Source organism: Chelonia mydas, chromosome 10 (genome assembly GCF_015237465.2).
Source record: "Chelonia mydas isolate rCheMyd1 chromosome 10, rCheMyd1.pri.v2, whole genome shotgun sequence".
Lineage (NCBI taxonomy): Eukaryota > Metazoa > Chordata > Testudines > Cheloniidae > Chelonia > Chelonia mydas.
In genome coordinates this window covers 31,418,834-31,436,165 of record NC_051250.2, presented here as the reverse complement: position 1 = coordinate 31,436,165, position 17,332 = coordinate 31,418,834, and the positions used below count along the sequence as shown (strand labels likewise).

Sequence of the window (17,332 nt, the reverse complement as noted above, 5' to 3'; positions counted from 1 at the left end):
GGGGGGTCCAGGGGCCAGGCTCGGGCAGCCACCTCCAAGATGCAGGAAATCCAGCCACTGACCCCCCCCCCCCCCGGGCCCGGGTGCCCACTGGCGCTCGTTGTTAGGGAAGTGTCTAGAGCAGGGTTCTCAGACTGCGGGTCCCGACCCAGTGCGGCGTCGCGGAAGGTCAGGGCAGTGGACCGCGGCGCCCCGGTCTGCACGCGGGACCGGGCCATTAAAAATCCCGGCGGCGCTGCTGCCCGGCGAAGGCAGGCTGGTCCCTCCCTGTTCTGACCCTGCGCTGCACCCTGGACGCAGCCGGCAGCGTGTCTGGCTCCTGGGCGGGCAGGGGCTCCACGCCCGCTGCCCCCGCCCTGAACACCGGCTGGGGGAGGCGGTGCCTGCGGGCGAGGGCTGCAGCCTAGGGGCTGGACCTGCTGCTGGCCGCTTCCCGGGTCTGGGGTGCCAGGGCAGGTAGGAAGCTTATCTATGCACGCTGGCTGTGCTGCTGACTGGGAGCTGCCGGAGGTAAGCCCGTGCCCCAGCCCCACGCTCCAACCCCCTGAGACCCCCACCGCCAACCCATATCACACTATATCTGGTTGCTCCTGGTTGCCACAGGCTAGTCACTTACCCCAGATCAATTGGTACTCCAAATCTTACACCAAAGACAACACTGGCTACCAATTCTATAGTAATGTAACTACAGGTTTATTAGCTAAGAAAAGGAAATAAGAGTTGAGAGGTTAAAGCGGATAATAAAAGATATTAACAGGTGAGTTACAGTTTGTAGTTCCAAGTGGTGGCAGTGAGGTGATAAACTGCTAGTTTCTCAAAAGTCTTTTCAGGGTACCCAGATTGTCTCTGGGGATCTCTGCTTTGCATCTGGTACTTGTCCCTGTAAGAATCCAAACAGTCCAGAAATACAGGAGCTTTCTTTGAATCATATTTATAGTTTCTTCACCCAGAAAGAAACTGTTTTTACCCACATGGGGTTTTCCTTTGATGTCCAGGAGTGAGGAATGCACTTAGTCTTTTGACCTCTGACCATCATACATAATGGCAGCTTGCTTCGAAATTAGCATTTCACAGGACTTCTTAGATGGGTTATTTAGTTACAGGGGTATAGACACTAAACTTTTGTTATTACATTATAGCAGGACACAGACAAGTGAAAATAATGCAAGTTACATCCTATTCGTTTTCATGAAGTTTGTACACGACTGGTTTTTAAACACTTTGATCTCTACTAACACAAATGAATTGGCCTGTGGCCCTGATCTCACTTGGTCTGCCAGCATCACAAAAGGTTCTGCTTGTTTTATTTTCAAGCAGGGCTTTATCTTCATCGGCTCCTATTTTTCCCCCATCAGACACTATGGATTGTAGACAATTTACAAGCATGACTTCACTGGTATAATTATACCACTATAGCTATATGGGTAGAAATCCCTTTGTGAATGCTCTTATTCTGGAATAAGAGGGATTTTTTCTGGCTTGGTTGATGTTGCTTTGAAAGCGGTATGTTTGTATGCCCTTTGACAGCCTGTACAGGGTGAGTAGCAAGAGCTGTGCAGTCTGCTAACTGCAGTTTTCTGCATCTGTGGCTTTAGGCTTTCAGCAGCATCAGACCTTGTGATTCAGCTGCTAGTGCTGGTGGCCTGTGCAGGGTGAGATGGGGTGGGTAGCAGCCAGCCCTGCCCCACGCAATAGTAAATGTTTAGGGGAACATCACATTTCAACCACACTCTCCCTCAGCCCTGCTGGCCCTCACTCTGCTCTGGAGTGAGTCCTTGCCTTGTGCACATGAGCAGAAATGGGCCTATGAAATGTGGGAGAGTACTATGGCTCACTCACAAGGCAAACACAGAACTCCTGTTCCAGCCAGGAGGGGCCATTCTCCACTGTGCTGTGAAGAGTACATTCTCACTGAGGTCTGTGCTGGAGTTGGGAATTCCCACACAAAGCTTTGCAATTGGCCTTGGAGGAGGCTGGAGGAAGTGCCTATTTCTGGAACGATCCCCTCCTTCTTGACCCTAGTACGTAGTGCATGGGAGGCTGCACCTGCTAAACTGAGGTGGATTATCCATTTGCTAGGCTATGTCTACACTTAACCACTACTGCTGTACCGCTGTAGCACTTCAGTGTAGACACTTACTACAGTGACAAGAGGGGTTTTCCCTTTTCTGTAATAAATCCACCTCCCAAAGAGGTGGTAGCTAGGTAGATGGAAGAATGCTAGTGTAGACCAGCCATTACTCACTTTCTGTTCCAGATATAAAATGAGATGGAATGGCTAATCTATTGTCTGCAGCTATTGTCCTGGGCCGATGCCTTCTGACTTCATAGGCCCTTTGGATGTAGACCCAAGAGTTTAGAGTCTTTGGGCTAGTCTACACCAGAAAATTAGACCCAGCTACAATAATATAAATAGAACATTTAGCAAGAGACAGAAGATGGGGGCATAAGGTCAGCACTGACCCGCACAAGCAATAGGGGAGGAACAATTCCACTGAATTATGCTGCTTTAGATGTTTGATCAGGGTTCCCCCACATGAGGAAGGGAGATCACAGTTCGGCTTTTCTGCCAGTAACCCTGGCAGGAAGTGATCATTTCCATGTCTTTGCCTGCCTGTTCAGCGCTCTTTGTGCAAGGAGGTTGGTGCTTCCAGGCCAGTTCCTACTGGATACTTATGCACACCACAAAAGCCACCAACATGGTCTCAGCAGAGAGGCCCCGGACTGAATGTGCCACAAACCCTGAACTCTCTTCTCCCTCACACAGTGGGTTCCCTACAGCCAGGAAAGGGGACTCACTGGTGGGTAAGGGGGAACATGCACTGCTGCTGTCTATGCTAAGCTTGTTCTATGGAGAGATTACTTCAGCCTCCAGGACACCATCACCACACAATCATCCCCATGAAAGAAGAGACTGGCTGGGACTGCAGAACTTGGTTTTGCTTTTTATTTGATTTCTTGCCTTAGACATACAAATATAAAATCCCATTCCAGAAAGTGCCATTGCGGATTGGACGATCTCAAGTATAATTACATTTATTAAATTATAAAAACGAGAAGCTTTAAAATTCACTATATAAAATAAAATTAAACCACAAAAATTACAGCAAAAAAATCAAGTATTTAAATACTGGCATCTGCTCAAATTCTACCCGAGGTAATTGACAAAGTATTTATTTCTCCCAGTAAAACTATACAAGATAATTCTTTCCAATCATAGTGTTGAGGATGAAGAGGAATAAGACTAGCAAAATAATTACAGGTATTTACCCCCCAGCCATCCCAAAGCTCAATGTACTTCACAGCATTGAAAACTATATTAAAAAGGCATAAATTAGAGTATTATTGCTCCATCTAGTTAATGCGCAGCATCCTGGCTGCAAATGCAGCATTCTATGTATGAAAGAGTTGCAAACTATGTACTACAATCCTCTAAGGCCAGTGCTCAGCTTACAACTAAGTAGTAACAACTGAAGAGAAAGCGCTAAAAACTGGTGATTAAGTTATAGGAATCCCAGAGTGTTTGAAATCCTGCTCCAACAAGGTACAAAATTACTAACTAGAGCATTGCTACAGGAGGTGAAAGGAACAATAAGAGACACCCAAGCCTATAGCAGAACAACAAAGGCCAGTGGATTTGGGACATTATGTCTCAATATAAAAATCCTGTCTTCATGTTGCTTGGAAAAACTAAAAAGTCGGACTACCACAACACTTAGTGTTACCACTCAGCCTCTTCCATACAAATTCACATTACCTGTAGCATGGAGTGAAGAGATACAAGTATTTCTAAACAACCTGCAATAGCCATAACCATTTTTTTCCTTCCATTAGTGGCTTTTTCATCTAGGTACAATGAGTGTTATTCGCTCATCTGTATGTCTGTTTGAAAAAATTAATTTGTAAAGAAATATGGCAACCAATGTGAAGTTTTCATCTCTGCTTCTACTCCAGGAGCAAGATGCAGGTCAACTCAGCTTGCAGGTCTTCCCCAGATTTACCTGCACCAAATCTAGCCCAGCCCCCCTGAAGAGAGTTTGTTGGAACTTTAAGTTAGCTGGTGGCTGGATTAGTTGCTACAGAAGGGTAAAGCTCGAGGCTGTAAGCAGCTGGCAAAATACTGGGCTATTTTTCAAAAGCCAAATAATCTTACCCAGAGAAAGTGCCCTTAATTAACAGCTCTTACTCTCTTCCCTTCTCCCAACCACAGGGTTTAAACAGAGCCTTCGCTGTCTTCCTCTGCAGCTGATCATTGTGAAGGAAGGATCCTTGATGTCAAATAGCAATCAGACTCCATATTGTATACAGGAAATATACAACCCTCTAGTCACACCAGATCTAAGTATAAAATAGTCAGCATCCCTGAGGGAAAAGCCAGAAGTTGCATACGTTGAACATCCACCAGGCCAGATGTTCAGGCACTGGCTTCCTTTTGCTTGCTACAAATTGCACACAAATAGTTGCAGTTGCAATTTTGCCCCGGTACGTGCACTTTGACATCGGCATGTTCTCAGCTGTGGATGCAAATAATTCAACCTCTGGAAAGGGAGGCCTAGTTAAGGCCAGGTTGAAAATTTGTCCCACCATGTTCAGCAAGACACAGCTATCCAATACATGGGATGTCAGTCTCATTCTGCCCCCTCCTCCTAAGACAGACCCTCTATCCAGGACTCACCTACCTTCTCTCAGCTACCTACTGCAATCACAAGAACTGCTATAGCCGCTAAGGGCATTTAAACAAACTCCAGCAGCTGCTGACCTGACACTTGATAGGAACAAGAGAGAAAGCAGTAGCCTGATCTGGGGTTTGGTTCTTGTTTCAGTGGCAGAATTTCCACGTCAGTCATTATTCCCCCAACACAAAGCAGGGTGTGATGGACTCGCACCCTTCAGCGTATCATGGAGGTGGGCAAAGGGGCAGCTAGTTCTAGAACACGTGAGCACAGTGTGCCTCTATTTCCATAGTTTTGCTTTGGGATGGGCAGCCCACTGCACCCCTGCAGCTCCCCAGTAATGCCAAGATGAGACAGACATGCCTTGCTGAAAGAGGCCACCAGCTCCAGCTCATAAACAGTTGGGGTAGTTGCCCTTACCATGGCAAAGCGAGGGGAGATCACAGGAACTCCTGGTGGAAACAAAGCCAGGCACCACCTTGGAGCCCTCTGCGAGGAATTGGCATTGGGAGAGGCACTCTGGTGCCAGAGTCCTTGCTATGGTTGGTAACAGTGAGCCCCAGACCAGTGCCATGGCAGGAAGGGAATGGAGCTCTCGTCTTTTTGGTGGCATGTGGATGCAGGCTATTCCTTCATTTATAAAAAACATTAGAAGCCTCTCCCTATCCCGTGGAAGGGTGCAGGGACTCCTTGTCACCATCTTCCCCGGAGGCAGAGGCCCAGCATCTGCACAGTCAAACCTGCTCCTGCCATTGTGCTGCCCTGGCTAGCAAACAAGTGCATTACTGATTTCTGAGCATGCAGAGGTGGCAGTTCTCACTGGTCTGGAGAAGAGGGGCCCAAGCAAGCCCTCCATCCCACTGGCCTGTGACCCTGCACACACCAGCCCGACTCAGGTCACCGCATAGAGCTCCTCACGGTCATTTTTGCATATCTGATAGCGACAGATGAGCTTCTGTGACCAGGCCCAGGGCTTCTTATGCTTGTCACAAGGCGGGAGTAGGAAAGCCACGCTGCTGGCCACCAGGATGTGCCAGATGCTGTGCGTGTAGTAGTAGTTGTCATTGGTTTCCATGAATGCATACACCAAGATGGCGACGAAAGCCAAGGTGATCCCTGGAATGAGGTAGAAAACCCAGCGCTTCCATGAGGTGGGGTAGCAATGGCGGCGCTTCACTCCATGGTAAACCTAAAGGCACAATACCAGAGAAGGGTTATAGCAGCACAGACCCACCTCTTCTGTGGGGACCAGCAGACGCTCACATTGGTACCCAAAGATCCAGACAGGAGGGGAACAAACCAATAACTAAGAGGTTTGCACCTCCAGCAAGAGAGGTCACTTGTACCATGTCAGTCCTGAGGAAGGAAGCTGAGAGAGTCTGCCCCAGCATGATGCAATGCCTGGACCTATTTTGTATTCAGGGCCCTAAATACCTTCAGTTAATAGAACAACCAACTTACACATTTGAACACACAGAGTTAGGCAATGCCCAAGTGACGGTTGTTGTACCTTTAAAGCCCCAGAGCACATGTGTAGCCAGCAATCAAAGTTTGACCATGAGACGTGCCGGCGAGTTAGAGCTGCCAAAGCAGCTGGGCCGGGCCAAGATCGGTAACCTGGGAATTCCTCAGTTAACTTATGGCAACAAGTTAAGGAAGAGACAGAAGTTGAAAGCACCTAAGCTTTCCCCTTCACCAAGGTCAGTGCATGCCCAGGTCACCCTGATCCATGGACAGAGGAGAGGCTGCCTGAGGCCTGCTCATCAGGGCAGGCAGGGATCTCATCCCACTCACCCACTGCAGCAGCTCCTCCCTGCTCCCACCTTGTCAAAAACATGTTTGTCAAAGCAGTAACAAATGGAGCACAGCCCCAGCAAAGCAGTCACTTACCCATGCCATGATCATGACGATGAGAGCAAAAAGACAGGGGCCCATCATGTTCCAAATGCCTCTGCGGTCCAGCTGCAGGGACATGGCAATTAACAGGGTCCCCAGCACAAAGAGAACCTAAGGAAGATGAGAGGACAACAGTGACATCAGGAACTGCTTTACAAGGTAGTGCACAGCACTGCTGTCACTTGGCTCCTGTGGGTGCCAATGTCCTAACTCAAACGCAGGGTCCCTGGAAGGGAGAATCCTGCAGAGAGGTGCCGGAATCTGGATGGGATACAACCGCACAGCATAAAAAACGCCGCCTGGGCCTGGGCCGAGAGAAGCGCCACACCCACCCCACCAATGTGGCTCTGGAAGAGCCAGTTCAGTGCTGAGAAATTGGAGGGGGTCAGAGAAAAGCAACAGAAAATCTCTTTGGGGCAGGGACGGTCTTGGTGTTGTGTGTTTACACAGCTGGGCCTGGCCCAGGCTGGACTCCACAGCGCTTCCCCAACACAAATAGTCAGGAAGCTGCAGAAGCCGAGTTCTGAGGAGAGATTACAAGAGCTAAATCCACAGAATTTGGCTCAGTGAGGGCAAATAAAGGAGATGCGTAATAGTCTACAGCTAACTGAAGGGGGATGCCACGAAGGAGCTAGGGGTCTTCGACTATTAGCCGTAGATATGCCCAATGGCCTGTGATGGGATGTTAGATGGGGTGGGATCTGAGTTACTACAGAGAATTCTTTCCTGGATGTCTGGCTGGTGAGTGTTGCCCACATGCTCAGGGTTTAGCTGATCGCCATATTTGGGGTTGGGAAGGAATTTTCCTCCAGGGCAGCTTGGCAGAGGCCCGGGGGTTTTTCGCCTTCCTCTGCAGCGTGGGGCACAGGTCACTTGCTGGAGGAGTCTCTGCACTTTGAAGTCTTTAAACCACGATTTGAGGAATTCAATAGCTCAGACATAGGTTAGGGGTTTGTTACAGGAGTGGGTGGGTGAGAGTCTGTGGCCTGCGTTGTGCAGGAGGTCAGACTAGATGATCATAATGGTCCCTTCTGACCTTAAAGTCTGTTATTCTATGATTCTACAAGGGCGCAGAGCAGCACACAACAGCGGGTATGGAGCCTGCAATGCTAGTCAGCTTTTGGCAAGCCATGTGCTGCTACGTCACCCCCGGCCTGATCCAAAGCCCAGTGATGTCAGTGGGAAACTATCCACTAACTACAGTGGCCTTTGACTTGCGCCCCAAGAGCACAGTGGCCTTTGCTCACTTGGACCAGTTAGTTATGGAAATAGGGCTCTCTCAAAATCTCCTTGCAATTTAAATGGAAAAGGCCACGCCACAACACTGATGCAGGCTGCATGGCCCAGTGCTCAGGAAGCCAGGAAATGCCAGTGTTGCAGTTCAACATGAAGCCTTAGTGCTTGTCTGTATTAGAAATGTTGCACTGGCTTTTAAACTAAACTGATGTTGTGAAACCGATTCCCTTTTCTATAGGGCAGGCCTTTGAATCATATGGACGCACTACAGGAGAACCCTTCCTTGTGGAATAACAGGAATGGAGAGTCTACAGCTGTAGGAGATGGGTTGGACTGGCTGGTAGACTGTGGAATTAAGAGCAGAACAACAGCCCTTGTGGTGATCCTTGAGTGTTTCACATTGCAGGATGACTGGTGCTTTGTGCAGTGAATGCCCATTACTCACGTATTTTAAGATTTTCTTCACTCGGGCCATACACAGGATCGTCACCCAAATGGCAACGACGGAGCCCAGGAAGTCGCAGTACTGCAGAGTGTCGTAATCCATGATGCACATCACAGCGACTCCTGGCTGGTCACACGCATGGTAGAACTAGAGGCAGGGAACAAGAAGAGCCAAGTGCAGCAGAAGGCCGACAAGCTCCTTTTTGGACGGAGTTGGTAGACAAATACAGAAGGCTCAGCCCTGGAGCTACGAGTACCTGCAGGGAAGGTCTCCTGGTGCCTTGTTGCAGGCATGGAGAGCATCTGCTTTTGAACTGTATTTGCTGGTGACAGGCCTGCCAAGGGCTGATGGGGAAGAAATGCTGGTTTCTCAACAGACTCGGCAGCCCATCTGCAAGTGCCTGGGACAGATCAACCCCACATGACATCCCTGTTCAGGTCCCCCAGAGATCTTGCCAAGGGTTCCCCAGCTGAGAGGGGAAAGGGAGCACCTGATATTTCTAGCGTAAAAGAGTTGCAAAGCAAACAGGTTTTGAAGGCAGTGGAGGTTTTGCTCTGCAGTTCACCCATAGGGCCCAAGAATCGGGGTGGGGGGAGGGGAGGCTCAGCAATCTTGTTCTTTGGAGACTGCACTGTTTCAAGTCATAGTAGCAGCACCCCCATTCCCCTTCTGCAGAACTCCTTGCCACCCTGCTCAGTCCTGACTAATGCCTCCCCTTCACCTCCTTGCAGAGATTCAGTTGCCTCATTGGCTTGTTGGGTTCCCTGCACTCAGTGGGGGAGGAACTAGGAACAGCACTGGGTGTATTCTCCAGGGCTCTGTCCCGATCTGCTGTGTGGAGTAGGGGAGTGGAGGGGTTGTTCTGCTTTACTTTAGATATAAGCCCTCTCATGGGCTAAGTGGAAGGTCCAGGCTCCAGGCCACTATCCCAGCTAGCCAAGGCAGAATGTGAGCTGTCACTGAGTGCAGTATGGCTGCCCCCCAGGCCTGCATGGTCCATGTCTGCCTCAGCGCCCTACAGAGGGGTGCACCCAGTCACAGAGAGAATTGATCTCACAGGGAGACAGGGTAATTAACACACAAGATGAGCACCCCACCCCCGCACAGCTCTCCCATGGTTCCCATTGATCAGACTCCAACTGGGATGCTAACATGACATTGGAAGTGGGAAGGCTGATGATATTTTTCATGCTAAGTTTTGGACTGAGCTGCAGCCCTGTCAGGTTCACAAGCACAGGCAGAGGGTTCACATGGGGCCGAGCATGTGTGTTTTAACAGGTCTGTTCTCCACTGGAGGTGCCCGGCTGATGGCAGTGAAGGTTCCAAGAACGGTGCAGGCTATAGGAAGAGAGCACCCTCCTGCTAAGCCTCTCCCTCTCAGGTATAGAGAAGCAGGCTACAGGAGCCATCACTTTGAGGGTGGGGGTAGTGGAGTGGCTATAGCCTCTGCAGAGGGCCCAACACCCCGCACCAACTTGCTGCTGGGTGGCAAAGCAAACAGACATGACTTACCGTGGAGAAGAACATGGTGTAGGTGTAAACAGAGGCCTCCACCAGGTAGTAGCGATACAGAGCAACTGCAATGGCTGGCAGGAACATGAGGTTACTGAGAGTGAGCAGAAGGGTGGCCAGATTCTGTGAGCTGACAGACTGGGCTTTAGTGTTATCAGTGCAGCTCCATCCGCTCCAACCTGGAACACAGCAGAGAGAGTTTACAATGGCACATCACCAGGGCTTCCATAACATGCCAACAGCTGCCCAAGGATTCCCTAGCAAAGGCACACACAACCCATCCCCACACGTGACAAATTCCATATCCCTCTCAAACTCCTCTCTCCATATTCTGTGGGTGACCGAATGCACTTGCTGCATTAGCCATCTGCCTATTCCCCTGCTCCTGCAACTCCAGGCTCTGTTGCAGCAGCTCAGCCTGGCAGGGAATGGAGTGGGCTGCACCTTCAGGAAGGATGCCTGAGCTGGGGTCACAGTGATTCCAACAGGCAATGTGCATTGGCTGGCAGTAACAAGAGACAAATGGACACTAGACCTCTTCCTGCTCCTGGTGCTTAGCCAAGGGTCCCAGCTAACATGGCTCCAACTGCCCATCTGAAACCTTCAGACAGTGACACTCCTGCTCTCAGCACGCCCCCAGCACACAGTGATGTGCTAGCCCCGGGAGGGTGCAGTCTTCAATTTACACTGGCACTGGCCCAGACCCCAAAGCCTGGGGAACATCCCAACAGAGCCTAACCCTTATTTTCGAGAGGTTTCCGTACTGCTCCTGTACAGTGGGGGATATCGGGGATGGCTGTAGATGGGCTGCAGTGGGTCTGTCAATCCCTCCTGGAGGTCAGGACTCTCCATCTCCAGGCATTCTCAACTCGCTAAGCTATTTTTCAGACACAGTGATCAGTGGCTTGGGGCATGATGCTCTCCAGTGGCTGGGGGCTCAAAGGGGGAGATTCCTACAAAGCCAGAGAACCAGGATTGTAAACCAATGCCACAGTTTACAGAGGAGGCTGTGTTCTCGCTCTAGGGCCACATGGCTGCAGCCAGACAGCCAGGAAGCAACTGGCTGGAATTTGAGGACAGCCAGGAGTTTTGGGCAAATAACACCTCTGTGACTGTGAGAAGCTTATGATTTTCTCAAGTTTGTCCAGAGCTGGAAGGATCTGTGAAGTAATTACTTTGAAACCCCAGACTGCAATGGGTTTGCCAGCCACTTGCTCTGAGGCATTTAGAGTCCCAGGTCCAGGAGTGCGGGTTAGTTTTGATTGGATGCCAGTTCTATTGATTGACTGGATGGATGTCACTCTCCAGAACAGGTTTGTAGGGTGAATGTTCAGTTAGGAATTGCAGAGCTCGGGCCAACACTCTCCAGTATTCACAGGCCCTGCTGGGCCACTCATGGAAAGCAAACACAAAGGTCCAAGAAGTTGGTTTTGATGTGCCTGCATGTGTTCAGAAAAGACTTGGAGGGGTTCACCCAGCTCTGCAATTTAGGAGGAAAGTCTAGAAGCCCATCTATGAATTCCAAGTGCTGATCTCATCATAATAAAATGAATATTGTAGGGTAGGTAGGACCTACCCATGTCTCAGGAACTGGGCTAAGGTCTACAAGGACATGGCTCTATCCCATCCACGCTGCAACTCAGACATGTTGCAACAGTCAGGGAACAGGCACCCCCCTGATGGCTACACGGGGCCTAAACACACAGAGGCAACCAGCAAAGTCATCCTTCATCTTCCTTGGGCTATTTTCTATTTGATACAGACTCACGGCTCATAAGGCCAAGAAACATGTAGGCGCTCTTTGTGGATCACTGCATTCTTAAGGGTGAGAGGCCTTTGTCTCACTGCCACTAGCCTGGCCCAGGAGTGCCTGCATTGCTGTCCTTTAGTGATGCCGCTGGAAGATCATGGTCCTGGAGCTACTTTCGTAAGGAAGGGGAAGTTGGGCCCAGACCAGCAAGCGCTGCAGCCAGAGGACCCTTCCCCAGCTGTTCCAGGCTGGAGGTGGCTGTTAGCTGCTGCAAGTGGGTTATTCCAGTGCTCTTCACTAGCACAGGGTCTCTGAGCACTGCCTGTGCAGGGGCTGCATGGGGAGCGGTGGTTTCACCCTACACTCTCCAGCTCCGGGAGCCCCTGGACTCCACTGCCTGCACGTCAGAGTCCCTACATAGGAAAGGGGAAGTTCTGCCTCAGGGTGGACATGCAGGCTTGCCGGAAGGCTAGCCCAGGCTCCGGAGAGAGGGGACTCACCAGCTTTACAGCTGCAGCCAGCGTAGAGGTAGCCATGTCTTCTCAGAAGACTGCACTGTCCATATGTCCCACAGTCGTCAAAGCAGGGGGTGAGGTATGTAGAGACAGTCACTTTGGCTTTCGCTTTATTACATTCCCTGCAGCCAGAGGAGATTTGACTGTCAAATGAGCCTGAATATGCAGAGGTGCCTGCTGCCAACAGAACTCCCTTTGATCCCCTCCCCAGGGTAACTGAGGCTAGTACACAGCTTGGAGCCCCTCCTAACACTGGGGCCAGGAGATCCTGGGGCTGATGTCACCCCGGCAGTCCCCCCGTTCAGTGTGCTGGGCTCCTTGTGCTGCACTGCCAGTGACCTGATCTCCACTCGTAGATTTGCCCCTCTCCAGGGGTTGGAGGAATGCTGCAGGCAGCGAGCACCTCTCTGGGGAGCCAACCCTTCCCCTGCTGCATGCTACGGAGCAGCCATAACAGCACCAAAGTGGTGTAAGTGGTGTGCCCAGGCCTCCAGAGCCTCATGGACCACGGTGATAAATGGGTGTGGGGAGGGTGTTTGTGGGGGCTCCTCAGAACTAGCAGGTTAGAGAAACCTCCCCCCTGGGTATCATGGAAGAGCCTGACCACCCAGCTGGCTTGTCCCTCCTGCCCCCCGGTCTGGGAACCCAATGCAGGACCAAACCCAACAGAGTACTTTTGAGGGCTCTGGACAATCTCCTCTGAAAGGTCTCTGAAAGCCCCCAGCAGCACATGAGATGGATGTAAACATTCCAGCACTGCCCCAACCCAGATACCTCCCACCTCAAACCACCTCCTGTTGTCACCCACAGAAGTGGAGTGGGAGGGGCACGGAGCACTTGGAGTGAGGGTGGTGGGGGGCATCCCATGGGGGTTGTCTTCCGTTGCCATGCATATGGGACATGCGGGAGGGTTCTGGCCTGGCTGATGCTTAGTGACCTGCTCACTGGCCTGAATGGGTTCTTGAGTACCTTGGCCAAAGTGTTCAAACCTGGGGGCCTGAATCCATATTTAGACACCTGTATGGATGGGACCTGGGCTGGCAGGAGGTTCCAGCTAGGAGCTGTGAATGTGAAAGCCTGGTTGCAGGCCCCCAAGTTTGGGCATCTTGGCCTCGGTTCCTCTTTGATCCATGCTCACCCTTATTTGTTTCACACAGAATGTTTTGCTGTCGGCCAGAGAAAAGGACCTGGCTGGGACACTGATTGCTGAATGGGGCAGAGGGAGTTGATGAGGGCACAGGAGACAGACCGGTGAGCTGGCTGTATAGCAAAGGAACATGAGCTAGGTAGGGTGAATGCTACCCCAGGGTGATGGGCTCAGCTGCCTGGCTCCCATCCTGTCCATCTGGGTAGAGCGATTGCTTCCTATTAACCTCATTTCCCTTCACCACCTGCACCCCCCACCTCTTCGGTCTCATCCCCTGTGTAAGCTCTACTCCACTACGGGATCAGCACCAGATCAGGTAAATTTACACCAGAGAAGTGAAGCAGCTGCATGTCCTGTGCAGTCAGGGTTCAACTGGCCAGAGAAAGCCACTGGACACCCTGAGGTCCACAGTCCTACCAGCTAGAAGAGTCAGTGCTCAGAGGCTGGGAGATGAGTTACCAATGAGGTGAAGCAGCACAGCCAGCCACCTGAACAGGCCTCACAGAGCACCGTGAGCCACCCTGGGGCAGAGTTTATTTGATGGTGATTGGATATTCTTGGCCTGCAGCTGCACTGCCCAACTCTCAGAGGAGAGACAGTGACTTCAGCGTCTGCAGGGCTCAAATGATAGAGAAATGCTCTCAACCTAAGGCTGCAGAGGCCCCTGTGGAGCTGTACGACAGCAGTTTTACTTTCATTTATAGCATGGCCGTTTGCAGCACCTGTCGGGTGAAAGCCAGACTCCACGGCCACTGGGCAGGCAAGAACGCAAGCCAGCACCAGCCTCCACCACTGCCTCCTCCAGGTGAGAGCAAAGGGGCTTCGTGCCAGTGGCTTCATGATGCCAGGTGGCAGAGCGCAAGGCAGCGCAATGGTGCAGTTTGTCTGCGTCGTGAGGTTTGTCAAGGGGAGCTCCTGGCCAGCCATTGCATACTCACCCCTGGCCCTGTGGGCAGATTAGCTGCAGGGAAAGGAACCAGTTGTCAGTCTCTGGGTAGGGAATAATCAGTGTTGCTTCTGTGGAGGACGCGGTCACGTTCAGAGGGTAGCCCTGGAAAAAAGCTTCAGAGAAAAAGGGTGTTGTGCCGTTGGTTACATGACATGGCTAAGAACTCCCAGGAGCTCTGGAGCTTTGGCAGGAGGGGGAAAGGAAAGAGACAAGACCCATAGAAATACCAGGCTGAGACTAATCCCCTGAGCTGTGGAGCATCGGAGTTACATTCCCCACAGCAGCCTGATCTCTCCATGATTGGCCCTCCTGAGATCAGAGCATACCAGGGAGCCAGACTTCATGACCAGGGAGTAGGGGCAATGGGAAAAGCCCAGACCCTACACCCCAGCACTCTCCAAGGCCCCGTCCCCACTAGGGACAGTGTCAAAAGATCCCCACTGGTTCAGCTCCACTGGTCCTTGCAGCACTGGGAGCCCAGGTGCAGCTGGGCTGGGGCGTCTTTGCTGTATGACATAGTGTGATGTTACCCTGCTCACAGCAGGATGAGTAAGGGCTTAAATCACCACCAGCAGCTGGCTACTCACTGCACCAGTGCTCCCACCGCAGCTAACTCCGGTGCCGCTCAGTGCTCCGCAGTGTGAGCAGGATCTCGGCAGTTCCCTCAGCTCCTTCAGGACCGAACAAGGTCCATAGAGCCCCAACATAGCAACTACACCCATTCCGCCAGCAGGAGGCTGGGCAGCAGCAGCAACAGCATCTCCCCCTTACCTTGCTAGCACAGGCAGCTTCTTCCACAGGGACCCTTTATAACCAGGGGCCAAGGTTTGGAGAGGATGGTTCAGGCTGAAACAGACCATCACTATCAAATAGGAGCTGACGTGCTGCCATGCTCCAGCACCAGCCACAAGACCATGCTGCCAGAACCCTAATGTTACACCAGGAATACAAGCAGAGCCCAGAGGTGGGTGCCAGTGATGCCCGTACCTGTGCTGCAGTTCTGTGTGGTATTGAGAGTCAGCACTGGAGAGGCAGCACTCATGCACGCGAACACACTAGCATTGCCTATGCTTAGGGATGTCTGTGGAAACAAAACACACAAGATCTGAAAAAACATTAAGCTGAGCCCTCCTCCTAAAGTCACCCTGCCTCAACACACCACACATTACCACCACCCCCTGCTATTACCCAGCCCCTCCCCACAACATTACCCGGCTATATCACTTCATACCTCCCCACATCCCCTAAACAGAGCGTTTGGCATCAGAGATTGTAGAACAAACCCATCTGGCAACACTTCACTGCTCTCTGGGCAAGCCAGGCTGGGGCACAGGTAGTGACTCTACCAAAGAGACCTAGAGGCGAATGGCAGACACCAATGATTTTGCTGACTTAATATTCCCGCTCTACACACATGCACATCATACATCATTTGAAAGCTTATTATGTCTGCTTTAAGAGGAGGTATGGTGGGGATCTGTCATGTGGTGCTGTTACCACAGAGATGACACCATCATCAAGTTAACATGACCACTTCGAATTTTTTCATTTGTTTCTGTTAGTTTAACGACTATGTATCATTTCAAGACATAAAATTTGATTTCTTTGTGACTCAAAAGCATCACAACAAACCAGAATCCTTGCAACAATTTTCTCAGTCTGTTTGTAGGCATCCCAATCAGCTTTAGCAAAATTCCATCGTATTGCCTGGTTTGGAAGAAACACAGGAATGTCGATGCCTACATAGATCACTATAGGCCTATGTTGGCTGTTCACAAATGCCAATAGTACTTCACATAGAATAGAATCATAGAATAACAGACTTTAAGGTCAGAAGGGACCATTATGATCATCTAGTCTGACCTCCTGCACAACGCAGGCCACAGACTCTCACCCACCCACTCCTGTAACAAACCCCTAACCTATGTCTGAGCTATTGAATTCCTCAAATCGTGATGCAATGAGAGTGTTACCTCCTTGGTCTTTAGACACAACTGTTAGGTCTGGATTGTACCCATGTTGCCAGTGGCTTGAATAGAATGTTGATCATCGTTTTAGCACATAAATGAATTGTAAGTCTTTATGCAGACATCCAGTCCATGAGATCTTTGCCATCGGTTTCATTTGTTTTATAGCCCCACTTAGTGTGGTGACTATTAAAATCACCTGCATAGATGTATGGAATACTCTGGTTTTGGCCATCTTGTGCTAGGGGCTTTATAGACATTGGTAATGTGGAGCTCCCCTACTTTGATAGTTGTGGTAAATGTGATCTCCTCTTTGGTTGGTGGAATACCATTAAAATCTGTGATGGTGTCCTTGATGTATATTGCCAAGCCACATTTAAGATAATTGCAAGTCATTAGGTTGCATCCATAGATACGGTAGTGCCTAGCCTGTTAGGTGATTACTAACATGGGTCTCTTGCAACATGAGGATATCAATGAAAAAAGGGAAGGCTGCAGGCCCTGATAGTATTCCACCAGAATTCCTCCATCATCTCAACCCTAAAGGACTTCAAAGGCTAGCAACATTGTAGTCTGCTACCTTAAGGATAGTACAGATCCCTGAAACATGGCGGGAGAAAATGGTAATTACCATTCCAAAGCCTGGAAAGCCCACCGATGAAGCAGGAAGCTATAGGCCAATTTCTCTACTATACATGACCTATAAACTTCTTGAATGTATCAGCCTCAAAAGAATATGCCCTTTTACTGAGCCAATTATCCCTGTCGAATAGGCAGGCTTCCAGCCAAAACGTAGTTGCTGTGACCAAGTTCTGCCAATCACAACTCACATTGAGGCTGGCTATCAAAAAAACCCTAAAGACTGGCGCCATATTTGTCAACCTTTCATCTGCGTATGGATTAAAGGCCTGATGCCAAAACTTGCTAAAATTATACCTTGCTACCAAACACTTCTGTGGATCATGCTGAGTAACTGATGCCTACGGGAGTACATGTGTAATAAGACCAGCTCACCCCGTATCATAAACAACGGGCTACCACAAGGCTCTGTACTTGCTCCAACCCTTTTTACTATTTACATAAGTGACATGCCTCCAAAATTTGGATATGCATATGATCTTGTGATGACAATCCAAGTATCAAACCTCCATGACACTGAGAAAGCAGTAACTGAGGACCTCCAAACTGTGGAACAGTACTCCTGGAAATAGAGGCTCATACCAAACCCTGGGAAAACAATAG

General features: G+C 50.3%; 1 protein-coding gene across 6 annotated transcripts in view; it reads right to left on the bottom strand.

Moving 5' to 3' along the window:
• Nucleotides 1–2,933: 2,933 nt before the first annotated feature.
• PGAP6 (post-glycosylphosphatidylinositol attachment to proteins 6) overlaps nt 2,934–17,332 on the bottom strand; it is a 78,141-nt gene continuing 63,742 nt past the window's right edge. For 4 of the 6 annotated variants that reach the window (XM_043524428.1, XM_043524427.1, XM_043524426.1 and 1 more), the window contains 7 exons: nt 15,111–15,228; nt 14,113–14,236; nt 12,013–12,149; nt 9,763–9,941; nt 8,251–8,397; nt 6,564–6,680; nt 2,934–5,862 (listed from right to left, as the gene is read on the bottom strand). In XM_043524428.1, coding sequence (XP_043380363.1) covers nt 5,566–5,862; nt 6,564–6,680; nt 8,251–8,397; nt 9,763–9,941; nt 12,013–12,149; nt 14,113–14,236; nt 15,111–15,228 — 1,119 coding nt within the window. In that variant the 3' untranslated portion in view covers nt 2,934–5,565. The remainder of the gene's footprint in view (nt 5,863–6,563; nt 6,681–8,250; nt 8,398–9,762; nt 9,942–12,012; nt 12,150–14,112; nt 14,237–15,110; nt 15,229–17,332) is intronic. The other 2 variants (XM_037911141.2, XM_037911142.2) reach the window with 1 other exon arrangement.